General features: G+C 35.4%; 2 protein-coding genes and 1 pseudogene across 9 annotated transcripts; all 3 read right to left on the bottom strand.

The window, feature by feature from the left end:
* Positions 1-3,968: 3,968 nt before the first annotated feature.
* On the bottom strand, positions 3,969-4,472 carry LOC107871646. The gene has a single exon (XM_016718563.2). The coding sequence runs from the start codon at positions 4,470-4,472 to the stop codon at positions 3,969-3,971; it is 504 nt and encodes a 167-aa protein (XP_016574049.2).
* Positions 4,473-7,615: 3,143 nt separating this feature from the next.
* Positions 7,616-20,985, bottom strand: part of LOC107870418 — a 19,478-nt pseudogene continuing 6,108 nt past the window's right edge.
* LOC107870416 lies at positions 14,728-20,975 on the bottom strand. Of its 8 annotated transcripts, none has more exons than XM_047412605.1 (10): positions 19,420-20,970; positions 18,996-19,115; positions 18,687-18,904; positions 18,443-18,600; positions 18,073-18,370; positions 17,921-17,983; positions 16,711-16,905; positions 16,421-16,628; positions 15,612-16,145; positions 14,728-15,176 (listed from the first exon to the last, which is right to left on the bottom strand). In XM_047412605.1, exons 3-8 carry the CDS (start codon positions 18,747-18,749, stop codon positions 16,458-16,460), a joined length of 948 nt encoding a protein of 315 aa, XP_047268561.1. In that variant the 5' UTR covers positions 18,750-18,904; positions 18,996-19,115; positions 19,420-20,970; the 3' UTR covers positions 14,728-15,176; positions 15,612-16,145; positions 16,421-16,457. The 8 variants fall into 8 exon arrangements, with proteins under 8 accessions (XP_047268561.1, XP_047268564.1, XP_047268563.1 ...); XM_047412608.1 differs by having other exon boundaries at positions 18,687-18,827; XM_047412607.1 differs by having other exon boundaries at positions 18,687-18,827; positions 18,996-20,970.

The following is a 20,985-nucleotide window of genomic DNA, read 5'->3' as shown; positions in this document are numbered from 1 at the left end:
CTTAAAAATCCAATTTTGAACATTTTTCAAAGCACTAAAGTTGTAATTAACCATATTAGCCAAACGCCTTGTAAAATTCAACTCAAAAATCCAATCTTTAAACATCTTACAAACCAGTAAAGTTGAAATTAACATCAACCAACACAATGAAGAAGAAAAAATACATACTAAACCCTGCGAAAAAGTGCACGATTACTAACTAACTTTCTATCCTAATCCTCAAACTGACGCTAAAAATTTGAAATTAACCGTATTAGCCAAACCCCTTTCAAAACTCCGCTGAAAATCCAATCTTGATCAGCTTACAGCTCACTAAACTTGAAATTAACCATATTAGACAAATCCCTCTAAAATTCCGCTCAAAAATCCAACCTTGACCATCTTAGAAACATTAGAAAAAGGGCTGGCCGTTGCACTAAAGCTCCCGCTATGCACATGGTACGTGGAAGGGCTGGACCACAAGAGCAGACCACTAAACTTGAAATATGACTGATACAACATGTATATGAACTCTTGACTATAAAACATGAAAACAATGACTGGCTACTTCTTCAAGCAAACAACCAGCTTGCAGTCTGGGAACTTAAATATTTTAAAGTTATAGATGCCTATAAGACATGGTGCCTATATATTTTGAAAGAACGCACCTGTTTTTGATGGCTCAAGCTTGTAACTCCTAATTTCTCATTCTCAACTTTAAACTTGAAGTTCTTGTCGATGGATTATTCAGATATCTTTTTTTTCTTTCTAAAAAATAGAGAACTCCATAGTGGTTGGTATTCCAAAAATGTTACAGAGGAAAAGATCCCTGGCAATTATGTTAATTCGAACAAAATTGCTAGAAGCCGAACTAAATAGGTTAGAAGAGAAATGACAGTTGAAAGCAAATAGGTAAGTCAAATACCCCATGACAGACGGGAATTGAAAGCAATTATATTCCCTTCAGAAGAGACGATTTTTGTTTGCCAAATTAGTCGCAGGAGTGGAATAGATTAACATATGAATTCCGATATGCTCTATGCTACGGGCTGAAATTTTGTCACAGCAATCCAATCTTAAAGGTTGGAGGTTTGAGCAATTCCGTAAGAGGCTTATACCAAAATGTGTAACCTTAGTGGTAGGTATATATACAAATAGTAATGATGATCCTTGTGAAGATATAACGTCCATTCATTTATCATTACTCTTTAACATTCTCCCATGCACATATCCTATCAACAACAACAAAACCATCAAATGAAATAAATAGATCTACTACTAAAGAATAGGTAAGATTCTAACTGTCAATACAAGCAAGGACTTTACCGGCAGGGCGCAACATTTGAAAGCGTCTATACAGTAGAAAGGCTGTATGAGTCCACCAGATGGTATAATACTGGCTTATGTCCCTTGGTAGCATCGTAAATGAATGATATTTGGTGATTTCCTATTTATACAGAGAGTATAAGAGTTGCCGAAGAAACACAAGTATTCAACCATAGTCCTCAAAGGTCTGTAGCGGAGAGAATTAGTTACCTCACATATTTTAGGAATGCATAACTAAAGGAGGGACGGATAGCTACTTCGTTGAAATTGACAATACGCGGAAGGCATTAAAAGGGAGGAGTCGAGCCATTTTGAGCTCCCAAATTTGAAGTATCTACTGGAGAAGCCTCTTCTAGTTATGTTCTCATTAGCATAGTGTTCTCTTTTACATGAACAAACACCCCCCATTAAGGATTTTTTTTAGAAGACTCTCTCTTTAAATGCTTCAACTAAAAATAGTTAAGTCAGTTATGAATAGACTAAGCTCATATGTGTAAGTAGCAATTTTGCATAGGCATTCAAAAGCAGTTCTGCAACACAAGACACATCTTTTACACATCAAAATTCCACATATTGGTACCAGTTATGAAAGGATTTTCACTGAGAGAAGTCCATATTTTGAAAAAGCAGATACATGATGGTCAGAAAACAATGGCAAGAATGAGTACATTCTTAGCAGCAATAGTAAGCTCAACAACCATTGTAGGCACAGGCAGAAATCTTTCCAGAAAACAACAAAAGTTAAGTACATTAATAGATTAAACTCATTTGGAGGGCTAAAGGCAAACAACCATGTTGCCTCATTAGGCCTCCCTATGTCCACTGAATGATCTATCACAACGATTGTTAGCTCATTGATAACCCCATCATCACAAGGCAAAGGTGGATGAGCTTTTCTAGAGAAGTCACCAAGTATTAAAGCTATAAAAATGGAACACAAAGCTGCATAGCTCAAGAAACTGACAATGTATATCAATTTGTATGTGAACTGCAGGAATAAAGTAAGTCATTCTCTGAATATAAAGACACCAATAAAAAGAACTGGACCAATGCTTTATCACCTTATAAGCTATTTATACCACGATCAATGCAATTGAAAGACAAAGTTGAGATTGAGTTTTTTAAACGTGGTAGTTTCATCGGCCTCTTATTTTATCACCTTATAAGCTATTTATACCACAATCGACGCAATTGAAAGACAAAGTTGAGATTGAGTTTTTTAAACGTGGTAGTTTTATTGGCCTCTTGTGTTTGGCTTGTACATTGAATTAATAAGAGAATGTAAGAACTCCTAGAGAAATAACTACACAACAAAGTATAAATGATCTTCTTTGTAACCAGATATGTTACAGCATAGTCGGCTAATCAGCAAAGAATGAGGCATCCACATGTCTAACTTCACTTCACACAACCAGGAAAACCAGTTTAAGACAATGTAACATGGATGTACAAGATTTCCAGAATTGTTATCATACGGATGCAATAATTGCAGATATGTAGACCAATCTAAAAACTGTAGAGCATGATATTCTCAGCTTTGAAAAACTGCCAAGGTTTATCAATTTGTATGAGAACCACGAGAATAAAGTACGTCATTCTATGAATATAAAGACCTCAGTAAAGAACTGGACAAAGGTTTTATGAGGTTATAATGTCTTTATACCAAGATCGACGCAATTGAAAGACAAAGTTGAGATTGAGGTCTTTAAACGTGGTATCCAACGAAATACCAAAAAATTTAAAGTAGAACTAAATAATTCCAGAAGCATGTCTGTGCAAAGTTGTGTTGAAAGAGCGAAACATTTATAATAATTCGAATATAAGTTAAAATGAAATAGTGTCAATTGGTGCTTATCTCAAAGTCCTTTGGTTGTATATCATTGCGGTGAGCTTCTGTTACTTCATCTATGCCATCATTCATCATTTGTATGCCTAATTATACCAAAACAGAGCCAACGGTAGATGAGCGTGATAATTTAATGATTTGTATGATAAAATAATATTTTATGGAGATAAAGGAAGAAATACGTTGTGCTTGTTTTAACTTGTGGTGATATATTTGGGAATACTTCTTTGTAAACAATTTTTTTAATGAATGCAGGGTCTTTTATGTCGTCGTCAATATTTAGTATAGTTAATCCTTGTCTTGTTGTTGCTCGAGATACCGCTACATATAATTGGCCATGTGTGAATACTTGTTTTGGAAGATACAATCCAACATGGTTAAGAGACTGTCCTTGACTTTTATTAATTGTCATGGCAAAACATGGTGCTAAAGGAAGTTGTCGTCTCTTCAACTTGAATGGCCACTTAGAATCATTGGGAGACATAATAATTCTTGGTATTGTTACTCTTGAGCCGATGTTCTTTTCGGAGATGATATTTGCGCTAGCCGACCAATTACCAAGATGTGTAACAATCAATCTTGTTCCTTTGCAAAGGCCTTCACCTTGGTTTAGATTTCTGAGAAGCATAACTGGAGTGCCTACTTTTAAGTGTATGTCATGATTAGAGATGCCGGGAAATCTTAGGCTGTTTAAGAATTCTGGTGGGTACAATAGATCTTCATAGTTAGTGTTCACACTTGATTTACACACATTGTCCGAGTTAAAATATGTTCTTCCTTCACCTGGTATCATTTTCATAATTGTATCATTCAACTCCTACACCATTTCATTTTTAGGCGTTAGTATTGCTCCTTCTTTCAAATATGCTGGGTCATTGTAATTCTGCAAGAGAGATGGGTAAACTACCTCAATGATTGAGTCGATTGGATCATTAGATGATGTGATGCATATATCAGGAGGCAATTTAATGAGCTCATTGTTCACATCGTCATAAAAAGATCCATCTCCAATTCGTAACAACCATTTGTTGAAAGTGGTAATTTCAGCAGCCTCACAGTCAGTTACTTTGCCACTACAAAGTCGCATATTTTGCTTCAACTCATATACGGTTAAAAATGACCACAAGTATGAGGAGTTCAGTGAAGCATCTATAATATCAGCGCGTGTTCCCTTTGGAATTACTGGTAGTATTTGATGAAAATCCCCACCAAATATGACTGTAAGACCTCCAAATGGTTTGTCAGAATTGTTTTCATAGTTTACTTGAAGGATATCTCCCAGCGTCCTGTCTAAGGCTTCAAAATAGAAATTATTTGCCATTGGTGCTTCATCCCAGATGATCAAAGAAGTTTTTAGCAGTCGTTCAGCCAACTGACTTCCTTATTTTATTTCACAAGTTGATTCCGCACTTATGTCCAAGGAAATATGAAATCGTGAATGAGTTGTCCTACCATTTGGTAACAATAAAGCTGCTATTCCGGAAGTAGCAACTGGGAGAACTATTTTTGATTGCGATCTCAGCTTTGAACTTATTATATTCCATATAAATGTCTTTCCAGTACCACCATGTCCCATTATAAAAAATAAACGTCCTTCTTCATTGAAAATTGATGCCATTATTGCTTTATACGCTGACTTTTGACAATCATTTAATAGTGCAAACGATTTGTCATGCACTTCCTTTAAATCTTCTTTGTCATAGTCTAGTTCCTCATTAATTAGACGGTTTCCCCTGTCACTCAGCAAAGCAGAATCTGGAAGTGGCATTCCATCTATATCTTTCAAACTTTTTTCCGTCTATACAAGTATGGTCTCAAGCTCAAATAATGTATATGCTTCGAGCTGTTTTTCAGTTAGCTGTAAATCTTTCACTTGAAATCTCTTTCACTGTAATGACGTTATATCTTCTGATAAAATTTCATAGTTGGTCCTCTATAATTTGGCTGAATCAGATAGTTGACAGTGAATTAGTATCATGACAAATAAATTTCTAAGTTCATTTCCTGATGCCCAACATGCTGCTTCAGCCAAGCAGTCATTCCACTCTTTGTCATCCTCCAATAAACCTAATGCGTAGCATGTCTCCTTATAAGTTTTGTACGATACTCTGTTTATTGTTCTTATGCTTTCAAAGGAAGTGCTTTCTTTGACGAAATTCAGTAGCATTCTTATCTAAAACCGTTCTCCACTTGCAGGATGTGCAAAGTAAATTCTACCAACTGCCTTGCCCATTTTTCTTATATTCCATTTTTTCTCATTTGCATCCCAAACCCAATGCGTAGGAAATTCTGAATACGTCAGTTCTCATGCATCGTCATTTTTTTGGTTCGTCGTGAACCATTCCATGAATTTTTTTTTTACTGCATTAGGTATTCTTATTATGTTTTCAGGTCGTTCTTTCTCTTCAAATACTATGGTGTTTTCTCCTTGTAAATGGAATGGCAAACACTCAACTGCTGGCTCTCTATGATGTATGTCAAATTTAAATATCCTCCAGCAAGCTTCTGTAGCTGATATGTATCTCCAGTCTAAATATCTTTTTATCTCATCATGTAGTTCGGCAGTATCAGTACATTCTATTGTGGCAGTTGCTCTATCAGATCCCTTATTGATATATTTAAATAGATACTTCACTGACCTTGAGTAATTGCATAGCTCTATATTTATGTGTGCATCAAATTTGACAATCAAATTCATGTTGTAAGGGACAACATATCTGTAGTCTAAGAGGACATTGTTCTTCTTGACTTGAGTACCTGTGTTCCTTCTCCTATAAATGGGAAATCCATCTGCATCAAAATTTGTTTGATTATTGAACTTCTTTGGAAAATGCTTGCTGCACTTCCCTTGCTTCATACATGGGCATTGGGGATTGAGGTCTCCACAAGGTCCATGCAACATGTAGTTATTTACAGCATTATAACCATCTGGATCGACTTCCATATCCGGTATTTCAGCTGTTATAATTGTGTTGATATGATCGATGGACGGACTTTTTAATGTGGGATGCAGGAAGAGCAATATATGTGCATGAGGCAGTCCTCTTTTCTGAAACTCAATAGTATAGAAACCTACATAATTAATGATATATATGTTCGTTAGGATGCCGTAGAAGTATTCATATTTTTTAACCATAATTTAACAGCTTGAATGAATAAGTAATGTCGGACGTGAGTATGTATAATTTAGAACTTACAGGCAATTATTTTTCCAAAGGGTTGTTGCTTTTTCAGATCTTGCATCAGTTGAAATAATTTTCTCTGGAAGACTCTGCATATGATGTCCACTCGGTTATCATCATCATGTTGTCCAATTAAGTGTAGCATTTCATTTATTTCTGGCCATTATGGATTGCATGTGAAATTGAGGAACAAATCTGGATAACCAGCCCACCTACAAATTGCCATTGCGTCTAGATAATTTTGTGCCCTATACCGAGGTCCCCCAGTGTGCGATGAGGGCAATATAATACTTTTTTCCTATCATTGAACTATCTGAATCACCACGATGAATGACATCCATTAAGCCAGAGTAAAGATCAACTCTGAGTTTTTTTTTATTATTTCGAATATAATGAAATCTTTCTTCCTCTATTGCCATGTAAGCATCGACAATGTATTGTTGTAATAGTCTACCCGCCAGTAAGAGAGTGTAGCCCTCGTTTAATCTTTGTTGTATCCTGAAGCAATAAAACTCTCCCATCGATAAATTTTGCCGCTTGTGAGTCTTGTTGTTCACCTCCGTCAAATTAATTCCAATTTCGATGCTCTACAATAATATCTCGCTGGAAGTTTTCCTCTGTAAGATCACCAACAATTAATCCCGCTACTTCAGAAGTGGTGGGTATGTTGTATTGTCGACCATCCTTGTCCTGTTAGATAGAATACGCAGGCGAAATGCAGATTCGGGATGCTGTTTATATCTATCCCTAGCCATTCAAAATATTTTTACCAAAATATTACGCTCGTCCAGCATTTCGGATAAGGCATGGACAATTTTGGGATCAACGTCTCCTTGCGACAAACAATTCATTCTGTTGGTTATCTCATTCTCAGTATCATATATATATAGCTGAGCAAGCCGTGGGGTTTTACCTATTTCAGGCAATAAAGATCCTATGTGATGGTAATTCTGACCACTCATCCTGAAAACATAAGGCCGCTTTGAGTGATTGATAGATCCATCCACTCGGCCTCCCATAGATGTAAATGCAAATAATGAGTTACAAGCCCTGATATTTTTACGAAAATTGGTACCTACTTTTCCATATTCTTTTCCCAAAAGATACTTGAGATATGTTGGTGGTTCACTCAATAACGGTAGTTGGACCCGGCCTCCTTCCATACAACAAAATGTGAATATTGTTTTTTTTGTCGGTACTGTTTTATTTTTCCGTTCTTCATACCATAAAAGTGCACCACAACATTGGCATATGTACTTTGGTTGGCCAAAATTCCAACTTGTTTTGTAATGACCTATCAAATTCAAAGTTATTCATATAAACATAAGGGTTTTAAGGTAGTTAGTGTTTTATTAAGCTTCACAGATGAATAAAAAGTAGTATTTAGTGTAGGATTGGAACCACCTCTTAAGAAACTTAGAGCTGGTCACCATCGGTTTGATTTGAAATGTTGTGTTGAATTTGGATGTATATTGTTCAATAAGCATATCTAGCTTGTCTACTCCATCTCGTCCAAGGGGGTCTTTTTTGTTTTTGGCCCTTTTCTTGTTCTGTACACCGATATTTTGTTTCTGTTGGTTTGTTTTATCCTCAAACTTCATCTTCTTTGTTCTCACTACAACATCTTCTTTACGTCCAACCTAGAGGGCAGTATTATCAAAACTTTCACTACCGAAGCCGTGGTTGGTTGCTTCTTGATTCTCTTTTAGCTGTTGTAGTGCCCCTCTAAGCTTTTTACCTTTCTTGTTCTTCTGCTCGTCTACTTCTACAGAGATGGCTACTTCAACACCTTTGTTTTTCAGTTGATCTCCATTATTGGAACCTCTGACACACTTGTTTTTAGCTTCGTCAGTATTCCCTGCCACTGATAACGCATCTCCTGTGGCATTGCATTTTCTCGATTGTTTATTGTGGGTATCCCATTCATTTGTATTGTCATTTTTCTGCAAATCTTCTTTGTTCGTGCTAAAACATTGCTGCTGAATCTTCTGGAGAAGCTTCATTGTTTGGTATTATGAAGAGCAAATTCCACTATTGGACGATGGTCGGGACCGAAAGTCTCTGTATATCGATAATTTAAGTAGTCAGAAAAACCAGAAACCTAAAATGCTGAAGTCACCATAAATATGCATGCAATATCTAACAAAGTAAACACACATACCAGGATTGTTGTTAAGAACTGTCAAAACCACAAGTGGATGTTCCTATGCTGAGAACTCAAGAAAAGCTACTCCACGAGAATGATTCTCTGCCACTAGTCATTTTTTTACATCCTTCAAAAACTTTATCTGCAACATCATATCTCATTCAATGGGAAATAGAGACGAATAGGCAAACGTTCTTTCTAAGTTTGAACTCTTTTGTCTATCCCAAATTAGAGTCTCAATTTTCAACTATCAAAACGTTCTTTCTAATTTTGAACTCTTTTGTCTATCCCAAATTAGAGTCTCAATCTTCAACTGTTAACTTTTCGTCCAAGTAGAGCAACCTGTTTGGAAGTTAAGCTGGAGCTGGCATGGTAAGGAAGTAATATGGGATATGCGGGGTACTGAAACTACAGAGCGAGGTGATTTTTCTGCCGTTAGAGGAAGCCCACAATGTTATGAGAAAGAGCCCGTGATTGTTGACCTCCTTCCTATAGTTTCGTATAATATGTAGACTGCAAATTGCTGCAAGGGTGGAGTGCTGACATCCATGACTCAGGATCCCGGAAGATATGGTGCTTCTTTTGAGATGGGCATTGGAAGTGCTTCTGATGATGGATCCGGTCCTCGTATACCTGAAAACTTTACACTTGGGATTCCTAGATATACATGTGGTCAACCCTTTCCAGTCCCTCCAAGCAAGTTCAGTGTAGATAAAGGACGTCGAAAGACTAAAGCAGCTGGTAAGTAAACTAAACTTCGATCAATCTTCCGTTGCTATACTGTAACTTTAGTTCACTGATATCTTTCAACTTTTAATCTGTCTGTGATGATTGCAGCTACGTGGAACATTATTTGTACCTACTCCGAGTATAGAGCATCATCTTCTCCAACATATTGTGTTTCCTTGTCTGCTTTCTACAGCAAAACAATTGTACCATGCTCCATATGTAGTTGTGGTTGTCAGAGACAGCTTGCTGCAAATCAATGTGTGAAGTAAATATCTTCTCTTTAACCTCAGCGTTCATACAATATTTTGCACACTGATCTTCTTTTCCTTCAAATAAACAAAATGATTCACGTAGTCAAGAGGTTAATCTATTTGCAATTTTAAGGTTGATTTAAGGGGGGTCGGATATGTTAAATATATGAAGTGCCCGGAAAACTAATGAGAAAAGAAGCAAAATAGGTATTATATTATCATTGTCGTTCAACTAATAGTTAATATTTCATAAAGTTTTTAAGTTGGGAAAAAAAAGTAAAATTAAGAAAATAAGTAATTGTTTGAGATAAAAACTATTAGTTGATTGAATATTTGGAAAATCAATCCTCTAAAAGAAAATGTATGATACTTATATGGTTTTTCTTCATATCGATGATATACGTATGAAGTGTCTAAGTTGATAAAAAAATGTACCCGTGTAGGCAGCAGACAAGTTTGCTGCTGCAGCTGGTAGGAACCAGTCTGCAACCTTGCTCTAATTGTTGGTACAACTGATATACTTGGTGCTATTTTGAGGCATTTGGAAGTCAAGCAAAATCAAACTTTAAAGCAGCAACTTCAGTTGAACACCTCGCTCTATTCTAGACAAGTCGCCAACTTCACATGTATCCAAGGTTTGCTTCTTCAGCTGCATAGATGTTATTATTAAAATGATGCATTCTCGTATTAATCGAATTTATCATGGAACTATCTTTCAGGTCATTTGATAATCTAGTCATGATGAAATGAATGTATAAAATATTTTAATGGTGATATAGGCCACATCACGTTGAGTTCCTACCAACCAAGTTTTGTAAAGTAGCTAAAGACAACCCAGTTATACTTTAGCATCAACATCAAATACCCAAGGAAATTGAACGACATTCATCTACCACACCAGTACATGTCTGCACTAACCAGGATATCGAACGAAGTAGGTAAAGAGAATTTTGCACCTTTGAATTTGGAACATTAAAGGAAATAGCTGATTGAGCAAGTACATACCTACCTAAACTGACAAATAGGCAGATCTGTAGGCCATGTGATCCCTGCCAGATAAAGGTGGAAACTCTTTCCTTAAATGCATCTTCAAATGAGTGAAGAATTCAACATCATCCCTGGATGTAAATGGAAACATTTCCCCGAAGCGACCCATCACAGTCCTGTAGATTATACATTCGGCCCCTCCTAGAATAAGTGATGCCCTTTGTAGGCAAGAGACCAAATCACCAACATGAAATCCCACTATTCATTCAACCTTGTTTGGGGATCCATTAAGCTTCCCCTTACCCTGCTCCCATTTTATCTTTCCACCAGTAGGATCAACTTAAATCTCATCTGAGACGTCCTGAGGTAATCTCACAAAGTAGATATTCCCAAACTTATCAGCTGCTGCCAGTGTGTGAAAATCTACATGTTAAGCTGCAGTTAGCCATCTAGGAACCGTATCAGCAGAACATATGTACAATTGATTTTCATCACGTCTATATTTGCAGTCGTGGAATGACTCTAAGAAGTGAACAATTGTAGCATATCAGTAGAAATCAACACTTCTGAAATCAGCTATCCCCAACTGAAGTTGTTATCATTTGAAAAGGCCTAGTAATGGCAGTATACTGTATCAATTCGGTTGAAACCCGTTACCTACACATGCCATGTGCTTTTCCTTGCTTATTATTATTATGTTTTTCATCGCCAACCCTCGACTCTTTGGGAAAACTCTCAATTGCAGATCCAGTAGGTGCGTAAAACCCATATTTTTCATGTCTATATTCTGCCCTGCCGGTCATACCACCTGGACCATAAGAATTGCCTGACAACCATAAAATCAGTATATAAACATCAAGATCGAATCTTTAACGAAAGCCCAAATCAAATCAATGAATCAAACAACAACAAAAAAAAATATAAATAATAGTGTAATCCCACAAGTGAAATATACGCACACATTACCCCTACTTCCGTTAGGTAGGGAGGTTCCGATCCTCGATTTGAGTATAATAAATCAAAGTAGATAGGAAAACAAAGTACGACATGAAAAAATATAGCAACTATAATAATAAAAATAATAATGACAATAAAAATAACAACATACCCCGTGAAATGAGTGAAGATTGTACGTGGACCTTAGCCTATTGTGACAAAGAGTTTGTTTTCGTAGGACCATCTATAACATAGTAGAGGTTTCCAGTGGTTAATAACTCGACCATGATAGGATGACGCTTCTGCTGGTTCTTATTGGTCCTATTACGTGCTTGGCTGCGAGGAAGACTTGACCATAACCTTCGCATTATTGACCATGTCTGATTCATCATTATCCAACTTCATGAGCCTTAGTTGATGGAACATTATCAACAATAACATCATTACGGCCCTTACATACTTCAGTTGCACTACCAGGGGCTTGACTTTTCACTCATATTCTTAGGTGTCATATTTGTTTGGCCTTTGCTTGTAGATACTACGCTTGATGACGCCCCCATTACTTGATTGACAAATATCTTTTCCATGACAGATGGAAACCTTATTGGCTCCATTTCTTGTCAAATAAATACAATATTCTTTTTTTAATTAGACGTGATTAGCATTACAGTTGTCTCCATATTTAGAAAACAATTTAGTAGTTTTTTCAATTTTTAATGTAGTTACATAATTACGAGGCGTCAAATTGTATTAAATTTTATTGTTTTACATTTTGGCCTTTCAAATTCATATGATCAAACAAATTTCTAATTCACCTATATTACCAAAAAGTGTAATCAATGGTATATCAATATATAATATTGGATAAATACGAGAAAATTAGGATATTATGTAAGCCGAAAAATATTCATACAAGTATGAATATCATCATATCGATTATATCCAATAATTAGGATATTATGTAAGATGAAAAATAATCATACAAGTATGAATATTATCATATTGATTATGTTCAACGACATTAACAAACAAATTTATTCATCAACACGTCTACTCGAACAAAAAACTAAAAATGATAACAGTTTGAAACAGTTTTGTGCAAGCTTAAATATTAGTTGAAGGTGTGGAGAAACAATAATCTCTCTACTTAAATTTATTTGCATCTTCAACACTTAATTATTCGTCATGTGTGATTAGGTATCTTTTTTTTCTACTTCTACCACCATCGGTGACGTCTAGTTCATCCTCAGAATTTTTCAAGTTACCCAATGAGACATTAGCAGATACCTGTTTATATTTGAATAAGTTAATTTATCAACATATTTATTTATCATGTTCAACTTTAAAATGAGTTGAACTCCATAATTAAAATAGTAAATAAAATTGTTGAAATAGAAATCTACAAACTTAAGAAGCAAAATATTTAAATAACCTGTATTTCAGGACTCCACTCAGAATCAAACAACTCCTTAATGTCCATCGGATTCAAAATCATCTCTTCCTCATTCGAAATGTTATTAACATTAGACCTTTCAATAATTTGTACTTCTGTAGACATGGTTGTAAACTTTTGAACCAAAGATCGTACGTAATCTATATCTAGATTTACATATATTCTTCTTGCAGGCGTGGTGAAGAAGCTAACTTCACCTATTAACAATAAATGTAATAAAATGTAAGTTTTACATTTGTTGAAAAAGATAGCACTTCAATTCAAAATAGTGACATTTAAATTGAGGACAGTTACCACAAAATTCTTTCACGGTTGTAGATGTGCTACTTTAACACCTTTATTTTTTGGTTGATCTCCATCATTGGCACCTCTGACACGCTTGTTTTAGCTTCGTTGGTATTCTCTGCCACTGATAACGCATCTCCTCTGGCGTTGCGTTTTCTCGATTATTTATTATGGGTATCCCATTCATTTGTATTGTCATTTTTTTGCAAATCTTCTTTGTTCGTGTTAAAACATTGCTGCTGAATCTTCTGGTGAAGCTTCATTGTTTGGATATTATGAAGAGCAAACTCCACTCTTGGACGATGGTCGGGACCGAAAGTCTCTGTATATAGATAAATTTAGTGAGAAAAAGCAGAAAACTAAAATGCTAAAGGCACCAGAAATATGCATGCAATATCTAACAAACTAAACGCACATAGCAGGATTGTTGTTAAGAACTGCCAAAACCACAAGTGGATGTTCATGCTCTGAGAACTCAAGAAAAGCTACTCCACGAGAATGATTCTCTAAGACCGAAAAATGGACAGAACCGAGAGATAAATTGACAGAAGAAGAACAACATAGATTTCTTGAATCCTTGAAGCTGTATGGCCGTGGTTGGCGCCAAATAGAAGGTGAGTGTGGTATAAGGTTGTTTGTAGCTGATAAAAGGTCCATTTTTCTTTCGATCCTTCTCTTTTTCCCTATTTATGTGGTTCAATCTAAATAGAAGTTTCTGACATGTCTCTTTAATCAAGCAGAATATGTTGATAGCAAAAATGCCATTCAGATTCGTAGTCATGCGCAGAAAGTCAATGGCTACAAGCATTGAAATTTTAACCTCCATTTTAGGTTGCTCGAGATTCAGTTAATGATGGTGACGAATCCCTAAACGCGATTGACATACCTTTTCCTTGGCCAAATAAGAAACCTCTGCATCCATACCCTCACAAGATGATTGATTCCCCTGTAGCTAATAAGGCAGTTTCAGGTCAGCCTGAAAGATCTCCTTCCCCAAATGTATCAGGAAGGGAGAGTCGTTCTCCAGATTCAGTTTTGTTAGCAATTGGTTCAGGTGTTTCTGAATATCCAGTTTCTGAGCAGCAGAACTCTCGCTTTTCACCAGCCTATTGTACTACGGAAGTACACAATGCAAATATAATTTCTGCAGAGAATGATGATGAAAGTATGACCTCAAACTCCAGCACCGTGGAGGAAATCCATGTTTAATTAAAACCAATATCTGGTAGTACCAGCCCGATTATCAATTCTGACATGGTAATTCCTCCTAAACTCAAGAATGATTCTCCCAGTGGAGCCAAGCCATCTACTTTTGTAAGACCTGTCTCCAGGGATCCAGATCAATATGCCTCAGAGTGGGAAGAAAATTACCCCGGCCATCGATCTAATGCTTTTACATCTATCTCCGAGACCATCAAAAGTGGCATAAGAACCACTTGGATTCCATTCCTTTGATCTATCTACTTCGTCCGAACTAAGTAGGTAGGCTCCATCTTATTACATCCTTCAAAAACTTTACAATGAAGTTGCATGAACAATATAGTCAAAACTACAAAGACTAAAATTCAATGGAAAGCTCGCCTGCCGGATAAGAGGCTTTTGCTTTGTGGCACCAGAAGTAACTGCATCAATGCAAAGTGTCTTTAGCTGTTTTACAGTTAATGAGTTGGGAAGAAATAAATAATGAAGAAAAAAAGAGTCAGGATAAACTATACAAGTATGGATATAAATTGAGGAATCACTTTCATATACACGATATATCCAAAGAAGATTATGACTAACAAAAATATAAAGTTGGGCAAAAACAACAAATCATAAGGATCAACGTTTTTGTCTTCCGCTCCTCCATTTACTTTGAAGACTTGTCCGCCTTAGTGTCCAATTCACTGTGGATCAGTTTGTATGGCTCATACTTCTTTACATTCTCAATGGAGCGTACTTCAAACAAAAGCCAGTAGATTTGTCCATTCCAAAGTGGGTTATGAATTTGAACACATGGATGGCATTTACACCTTGCATTTCATATGTTGTTGGGATTTTTTCTATTCAACGCAGCCTGAAAAGTCAGAGATGGGATAAACCATATAAGAATGGATAGTCATCAGATCAAAGTAAAGATAAAACATATAAAAGCGACGTATATTTCATGTAGCACAAGAAGGTTTGATGTTCCAACACTGCTCAAGTATTTGATGATCGAACTTTTTAATTTTGTCAAATGAGTATAGATTAATGTACAAAACATTTTAATGGTGATATAGGGCACATCACGTTAACTTCCTACCAACAAAGTTTTGTAAAGTAGCTAAAGACCAGCCAGTTATACTTCAGCATCAACATCTGATACCCAAGGAAATTGAATGACATTCATTTACCACACCAGTACGTGTCTGCACCGACCAGGATATCAAACAAAGTAGGTAAAGAGCATTTTGCACATTTGCATTTGGAACATTATAGGAAATAGCTGATTGTGCAAGTACATGCCTACCTTAGCTGGGAAGTAGGCAGATCTGTAGGCCATGTGATCCCTGGCATATAAAGGCGGTAACTATTGCCTTAAATGCATCTCCAAAGTAGATATTCCGAAACTTATCAGCTCCTGCTGCTACTGTGGGTAAATGTACATGTTGTGCTATAGTTAGCCATCTAGGAACCGTGTCTGCAGCAAATATGTACACTTGATTTTCATCACATCTATACTTGCAGTCGTGGAATGACAGTAAGAAGTGAACAATTGTAGCATATCAATAGAAATCAACACTTCCGAAAGCAGGTATCCCCAACTGAAGCAACTTCATTTGAAAGGGCCCAGTAATGGCAGTATACTATTTCAATTCAGTTGAAACCCATTGCGTAGACACGCCATGTGGTTTTCATTGCTTATTTTAAATATGTTTTCCATCACCTTCCCTCAACTATATGGGAAAACTCTCAGTTGCAGGTCATGTAGGTGCAGAACACCTAGAGTTTTGATGCCTACATTCTGCCCTGCCGGTTGTACCATCTAGACCAGAAGAATTGCCTGACAACAACAGAATTAGTAAATAAACATCAAGATCGAATCTTTAACGAAAACTCAAATCAATGAATCAAACAAATACAACAAAAACAATGATAATTAAATCCCACAAGTAAAATATACGCAGACATTACCCCTACCTCACGGAGGTATAGAGGTTGTGATCCTCAGTTTGAGTATAATAAATCAATGTAGATATGAAAATGAAGCACGACATGAAAAAAATATAGCAACTAATAATAACAAAAACAATAATGACAACAAAAAGAACAACATACCTCGTGAAATGAGTGTAGACTGTACGTGGACCTTAGCCTACTGGGATAAAGAGTTTGATTTTGGATGATCCTCTATATCATAGTAGAGGTTTCCAACAGTTAATAACTCGAACATCAAAGTATCACACTTCTGCTTGTTCTTGTTGGTCCTATTATGTTGTCGGCTGTGAGGAAGAATTGACCGCATGCTTGGCATTATCGGCCATGTCTGATTCATCATTTAAGTGAACTTCATGAGCGTCAGTTGATGGAACACTATTAACAATAACATTTCTACGACCCTTAGATACCTCAGTTGCGCTACCAGGGACTGACTTTTCATATATACTCTTAGGTGTCATATTTGGCCTTTGGTTATAGCTACTATGCTTATGCTTGATGATGCTCCCATTACTTGAATGACAAATATGTTTTCCATGACAGGCAGTAATATTGGTGAGGTTTAGTTCTATCCTCAGAAGCAAAAGTAATATGAACAGGAGCTCCTGGTTTTCATAAGTATCCAATGTTAAATAAAATATCAAATTATAAGATCTTTACCTATATAAGAACTTTAGAAATTATGCTTGGCTTCCTAGTGAAACTCCAGCAGGATGCAGCTACAGAGAGGCAAGTTGCTTCATTTCAGAGGAACTAAAAGCGTAAAACTTGAGGAATGGGACAGGGTTTATGAGTATGATATGTGAAATAATTTTGGAGATCCCGATAGTCCACTTATTTCCCGACCAGTGCTTGGAGGATACAAAGAGTATCCTTATCCAAGAAGGGGAAGAACTGGAAGACCTCCATCCAAGACTGGTGATTAATATTTTGCTCTTTTTATGTTTTACCAGTTTTATTGTTGATTTTTATTCCGTTGTAGAAATTCTTCATGATCCTCTTATGGTAACAATGAGAAGATAGAATTAGAAGGGATGTCTAACCAATATTACTGTATCATCCATTATCATAGTCAAATTCACATTGTATGCTGAAAAGAATATACCAATAATAGTAGTAACCATGAAAAGAAACACGATAACATAGATGCAAACTATGAAACTGTTACATAGCTAAACGATGAAGAAAATTAGTGGCGCGATAAACCAAACAATAATGGATTTCATATTTCAAACAAAAGTTAAATAACGTTGAGAAAGAAAATTATTTGTGAAAACACATCTACTGATGACACTAATTAAAAAGGGTAAAAGGACCAAACTATTTTGTCTAAGCTTAAAAAGAGTAAAAGGTCAGAACAGACAACAAACTCTCTACTTCTTGAACTTATTTGTGCCTTCATCAATTAAGTCATCTTCATATATGATTAGGTTTCTTCTTTTCCTACTGTTAACCCCATCAATGACATGCACTTCTTCTTCATGATCTTCTAATTTATCCAATAAGATGTCAAAAGATACCTGTTTAATTTGTAAAACTACATTTGTGAGCATGTGTATTAAAAATGTTAATCTTAAGAAGAAATAGATGTCCCATAACTGAAACAGTGTATCTGAATACCTTTTTTGTGGACAGTTCTTTGGGAACGCGATCTTTTGGCTCACTTTCATCCTCTATCAAAGTCTACACATGTAAAACCAATAGCCAAAAATATGATTTATAAAGTATATGAAATTGGGCATTACAAATTTCAACAGACTATATTGTAATACCTTTTTCTCTTTCATCAGCTTGTACTCTAATTCTAATTTTTCATATGGAATCCAAAGCTTTGATACAGTAAAATTTTTAAGCCCCTCTTTCAAATTGTAACTGTTTAATTTAAGCTTAAAAATAAAATCTTTCCCACAAAGGCTTTGAATGTGGGCAGGAACATCATTGTTATCTAACGATGATAGCTTGTTAAACAACTTGTGAGCTGATGTATCAAGGATTTTCTCAGCCACGTCATTGAATAAGACAAAAGCAGTTTTTCCGGTATTGTCTTCCACTTTTACGTGTATCTTGTACCTATATTTGTACAAATAAGTTAACATTAATTAGTAATACAAAGCAAATTCATAGTCCTTCCAGGATCCTTACTTCACCAAAGGAAACTTGCAATCTTTGTTGCAGTTGAGGCATGGATAAACACCATTTGCCGGTGTCATCTTCTTCGAGCATACATTGCATGAAATGTAGTACCATCTAAAATAGTTTATTATGTCTGTAATTTTGCTCCTTATTGTAACAATGCATTCCTACAATTCTCAAAACAAAATTTACTATTATCTATCTTATTGAAGTGTTGAAATGGCAAATCAAAATGTAAGAAGCAAAAGATAACCTGTATGTCGGCACTCCAATCAGATTCCAACAAATTCTTAATGTTCATCTGGTTAATAAACATCTCTTCCTCTATTGGAATGCTATTAATATTAGAGCTTTCAATAACTTGGACTCCCGTGGATATGGTGGAAAACTTTTGCTTCAAAGATCATATGTAATCTATATCAAGGTTTACATATACTTTGCTAGCATATGTGGTACAGAAGCTAACTTCACCTATTAACAATGGACGTAATAAAAATTGCGATAAAGATCTAATGTTAGCACATAAATATATAACATCCGATAATTAAATCTGAAATAATACCACAAAATTCTTCAAGAGTTGTGGAAGTCACAATCACAATATATGGCCCAGAATCCTTGCTGTGAAAATAAGGAGCTCTCTCCCAAATCTTCCCATAAGGTTATTTTTGACTTTGCCGAACTATCCAGGAAAAGAAAAAATAAGAATATGATAGTTCATTTACATGTAATTGTTTAAAAAGATCAATGTATGATTTCAAAGTAACACTCTTTTAGATAGACAAAAAATAAAACTACTTAATATGAGATGGAACAATTTGGATGTCTCTTTTTCTCCACTTCGATCAGCGCTCTCCATATCACCAACTCCATATAAACAACCCACCACATTTATAAATGAAGAAGAAAAAGTGTGTGTTGAAAACGTTGATAATTGAACAGTTTTGTAAAATTTGAAAATTAAAAGAGTGTATATATATATATACCTGATAAGAGCGCGTTATTGTTCACCCTTGACTCAATCAATTCTGATTTTATAAAGTGAAATCCGTTCATAGGAATATGAACAATATCTTCAGATAAACTCTTGATCACGGTTGAGGGAAAGAAAATTATTTTTAAAGAGTTTTCAACTGGTCTATATACACCACTACTTTCAACCATTTTGAAGTTTTTGATGATAAACAATGAACCTTCAATTAACTTGTGCTTGAACTTGCTAATGTGATTTTTCCGGACTATAGCATGTGCCAAATTGCCCTGATATATCAAAACATGTGAATTTTTAATTAAGAGTTTTGGAAAAATTTGTATAAGAAAAAGTAAGAATTATGTTGATGAGGTACCTTTTCATCGACAAATATCATATCCAAACTGATCAATTCCCCATTTTTTTTGAAATTTATGGTATCCCACATTCTACAAATCCTAACCCTTATCATCAAATCATCTCTATCAGTAACCAACTCTAAAAGAAGAGAATACATCATACTAAAAAATTAAAAACTAAAAAGACTAAGCAAGCTATATTATGAAGAAGATTGACTTCTGTATGTATATATAGTACATAAAAAGAACATAAAAAGGCTGAAGAATGAATTAATGCAATTATTCAAAAATTAATATGCTTTAAAATCAATTGAATATACAAATAACTGAGAAGAGAAATGATTCAATACAAACCTTGGTAGAAGAATAGTTAAAATTCATACATGAGCCTTCATAGGTATATTTTGTAGAGAGAGGAAGATGAAGAAACTGTGAAATGAGTGTAGATTGTACGTGGACCTTAGCCTCTTGTGACAAAGAGTTTGTTTTTGGAGGACCATCTATAACATAGTAGAGGTTTCTAGTGGTTAATAACTCGACCATGACAAGATAAAGCTGCTGCTGGTTCTTATTTGTCCTATTACGTGCTCGGCTGCGAGGAAGACTTGACCACAACCTTCGCATTATTGACCATGTCTGATTCATCATTAGCCAACTTCATGAGCCTTAGTTGATGGAACATTATCAATAATAACATCATTACGGCCCTTGCATACTTCAGTTGCACTACCAGGGGCTTGACTTTTCATTCATATTCTTAGGTGTCATATTTGTTTGGCCTTTGCTTGTAGATACTACGCTTGATGACGCCTCCATTACTTGACTGACAAATATCTTTTCCATGACAGGCAGAAACCTTATTGGCTCCATTTCTTGTCAAATAAATACAATATTCTTTTTTTAATTAAATGTGATTAGCATTACAGTTGTTTCCATATTTAGAAAACAATTTAGTATTTTTTCAATTTTTAATGTAGTTATATAATTACGAGGCGTCAGATTGTATTAAATTTTATTGTTTTACATTTTGGCCTTTCAAATTCACAATATGATCAAACAAATTTCTAATTCACCTATATTACCAAAAAAGTGTAATCAATGGTATATCAATATATTATTGGATAAATACGAGAAAATTAGGATATTATGTAAGCCGAAAAATATTCATACAAGTATGAATATCATCATATCGATTATATCCAATAATTAGGATATTATGTAAG

This window comes from Capsicum annuum, chromosome 5, assembly GCF_002878395.1.
Source record: "Capsicum annuum cultivar UCD-10X-F1 chromosome 5, UCD10Xv1.1, whole genome shotgun sequence".
NCBI classification, from domain to species: Eukaryota; Viridiplantae; Streptophyta; class Magnoliopsida; order Solanales; family Solanaceae; genus Capsicum; species Capsicum annuum.
Note: the sequence above shows the minus strand (reverse complement) of the source record. Positions and strands in the feature narration are given on the sequence as shown.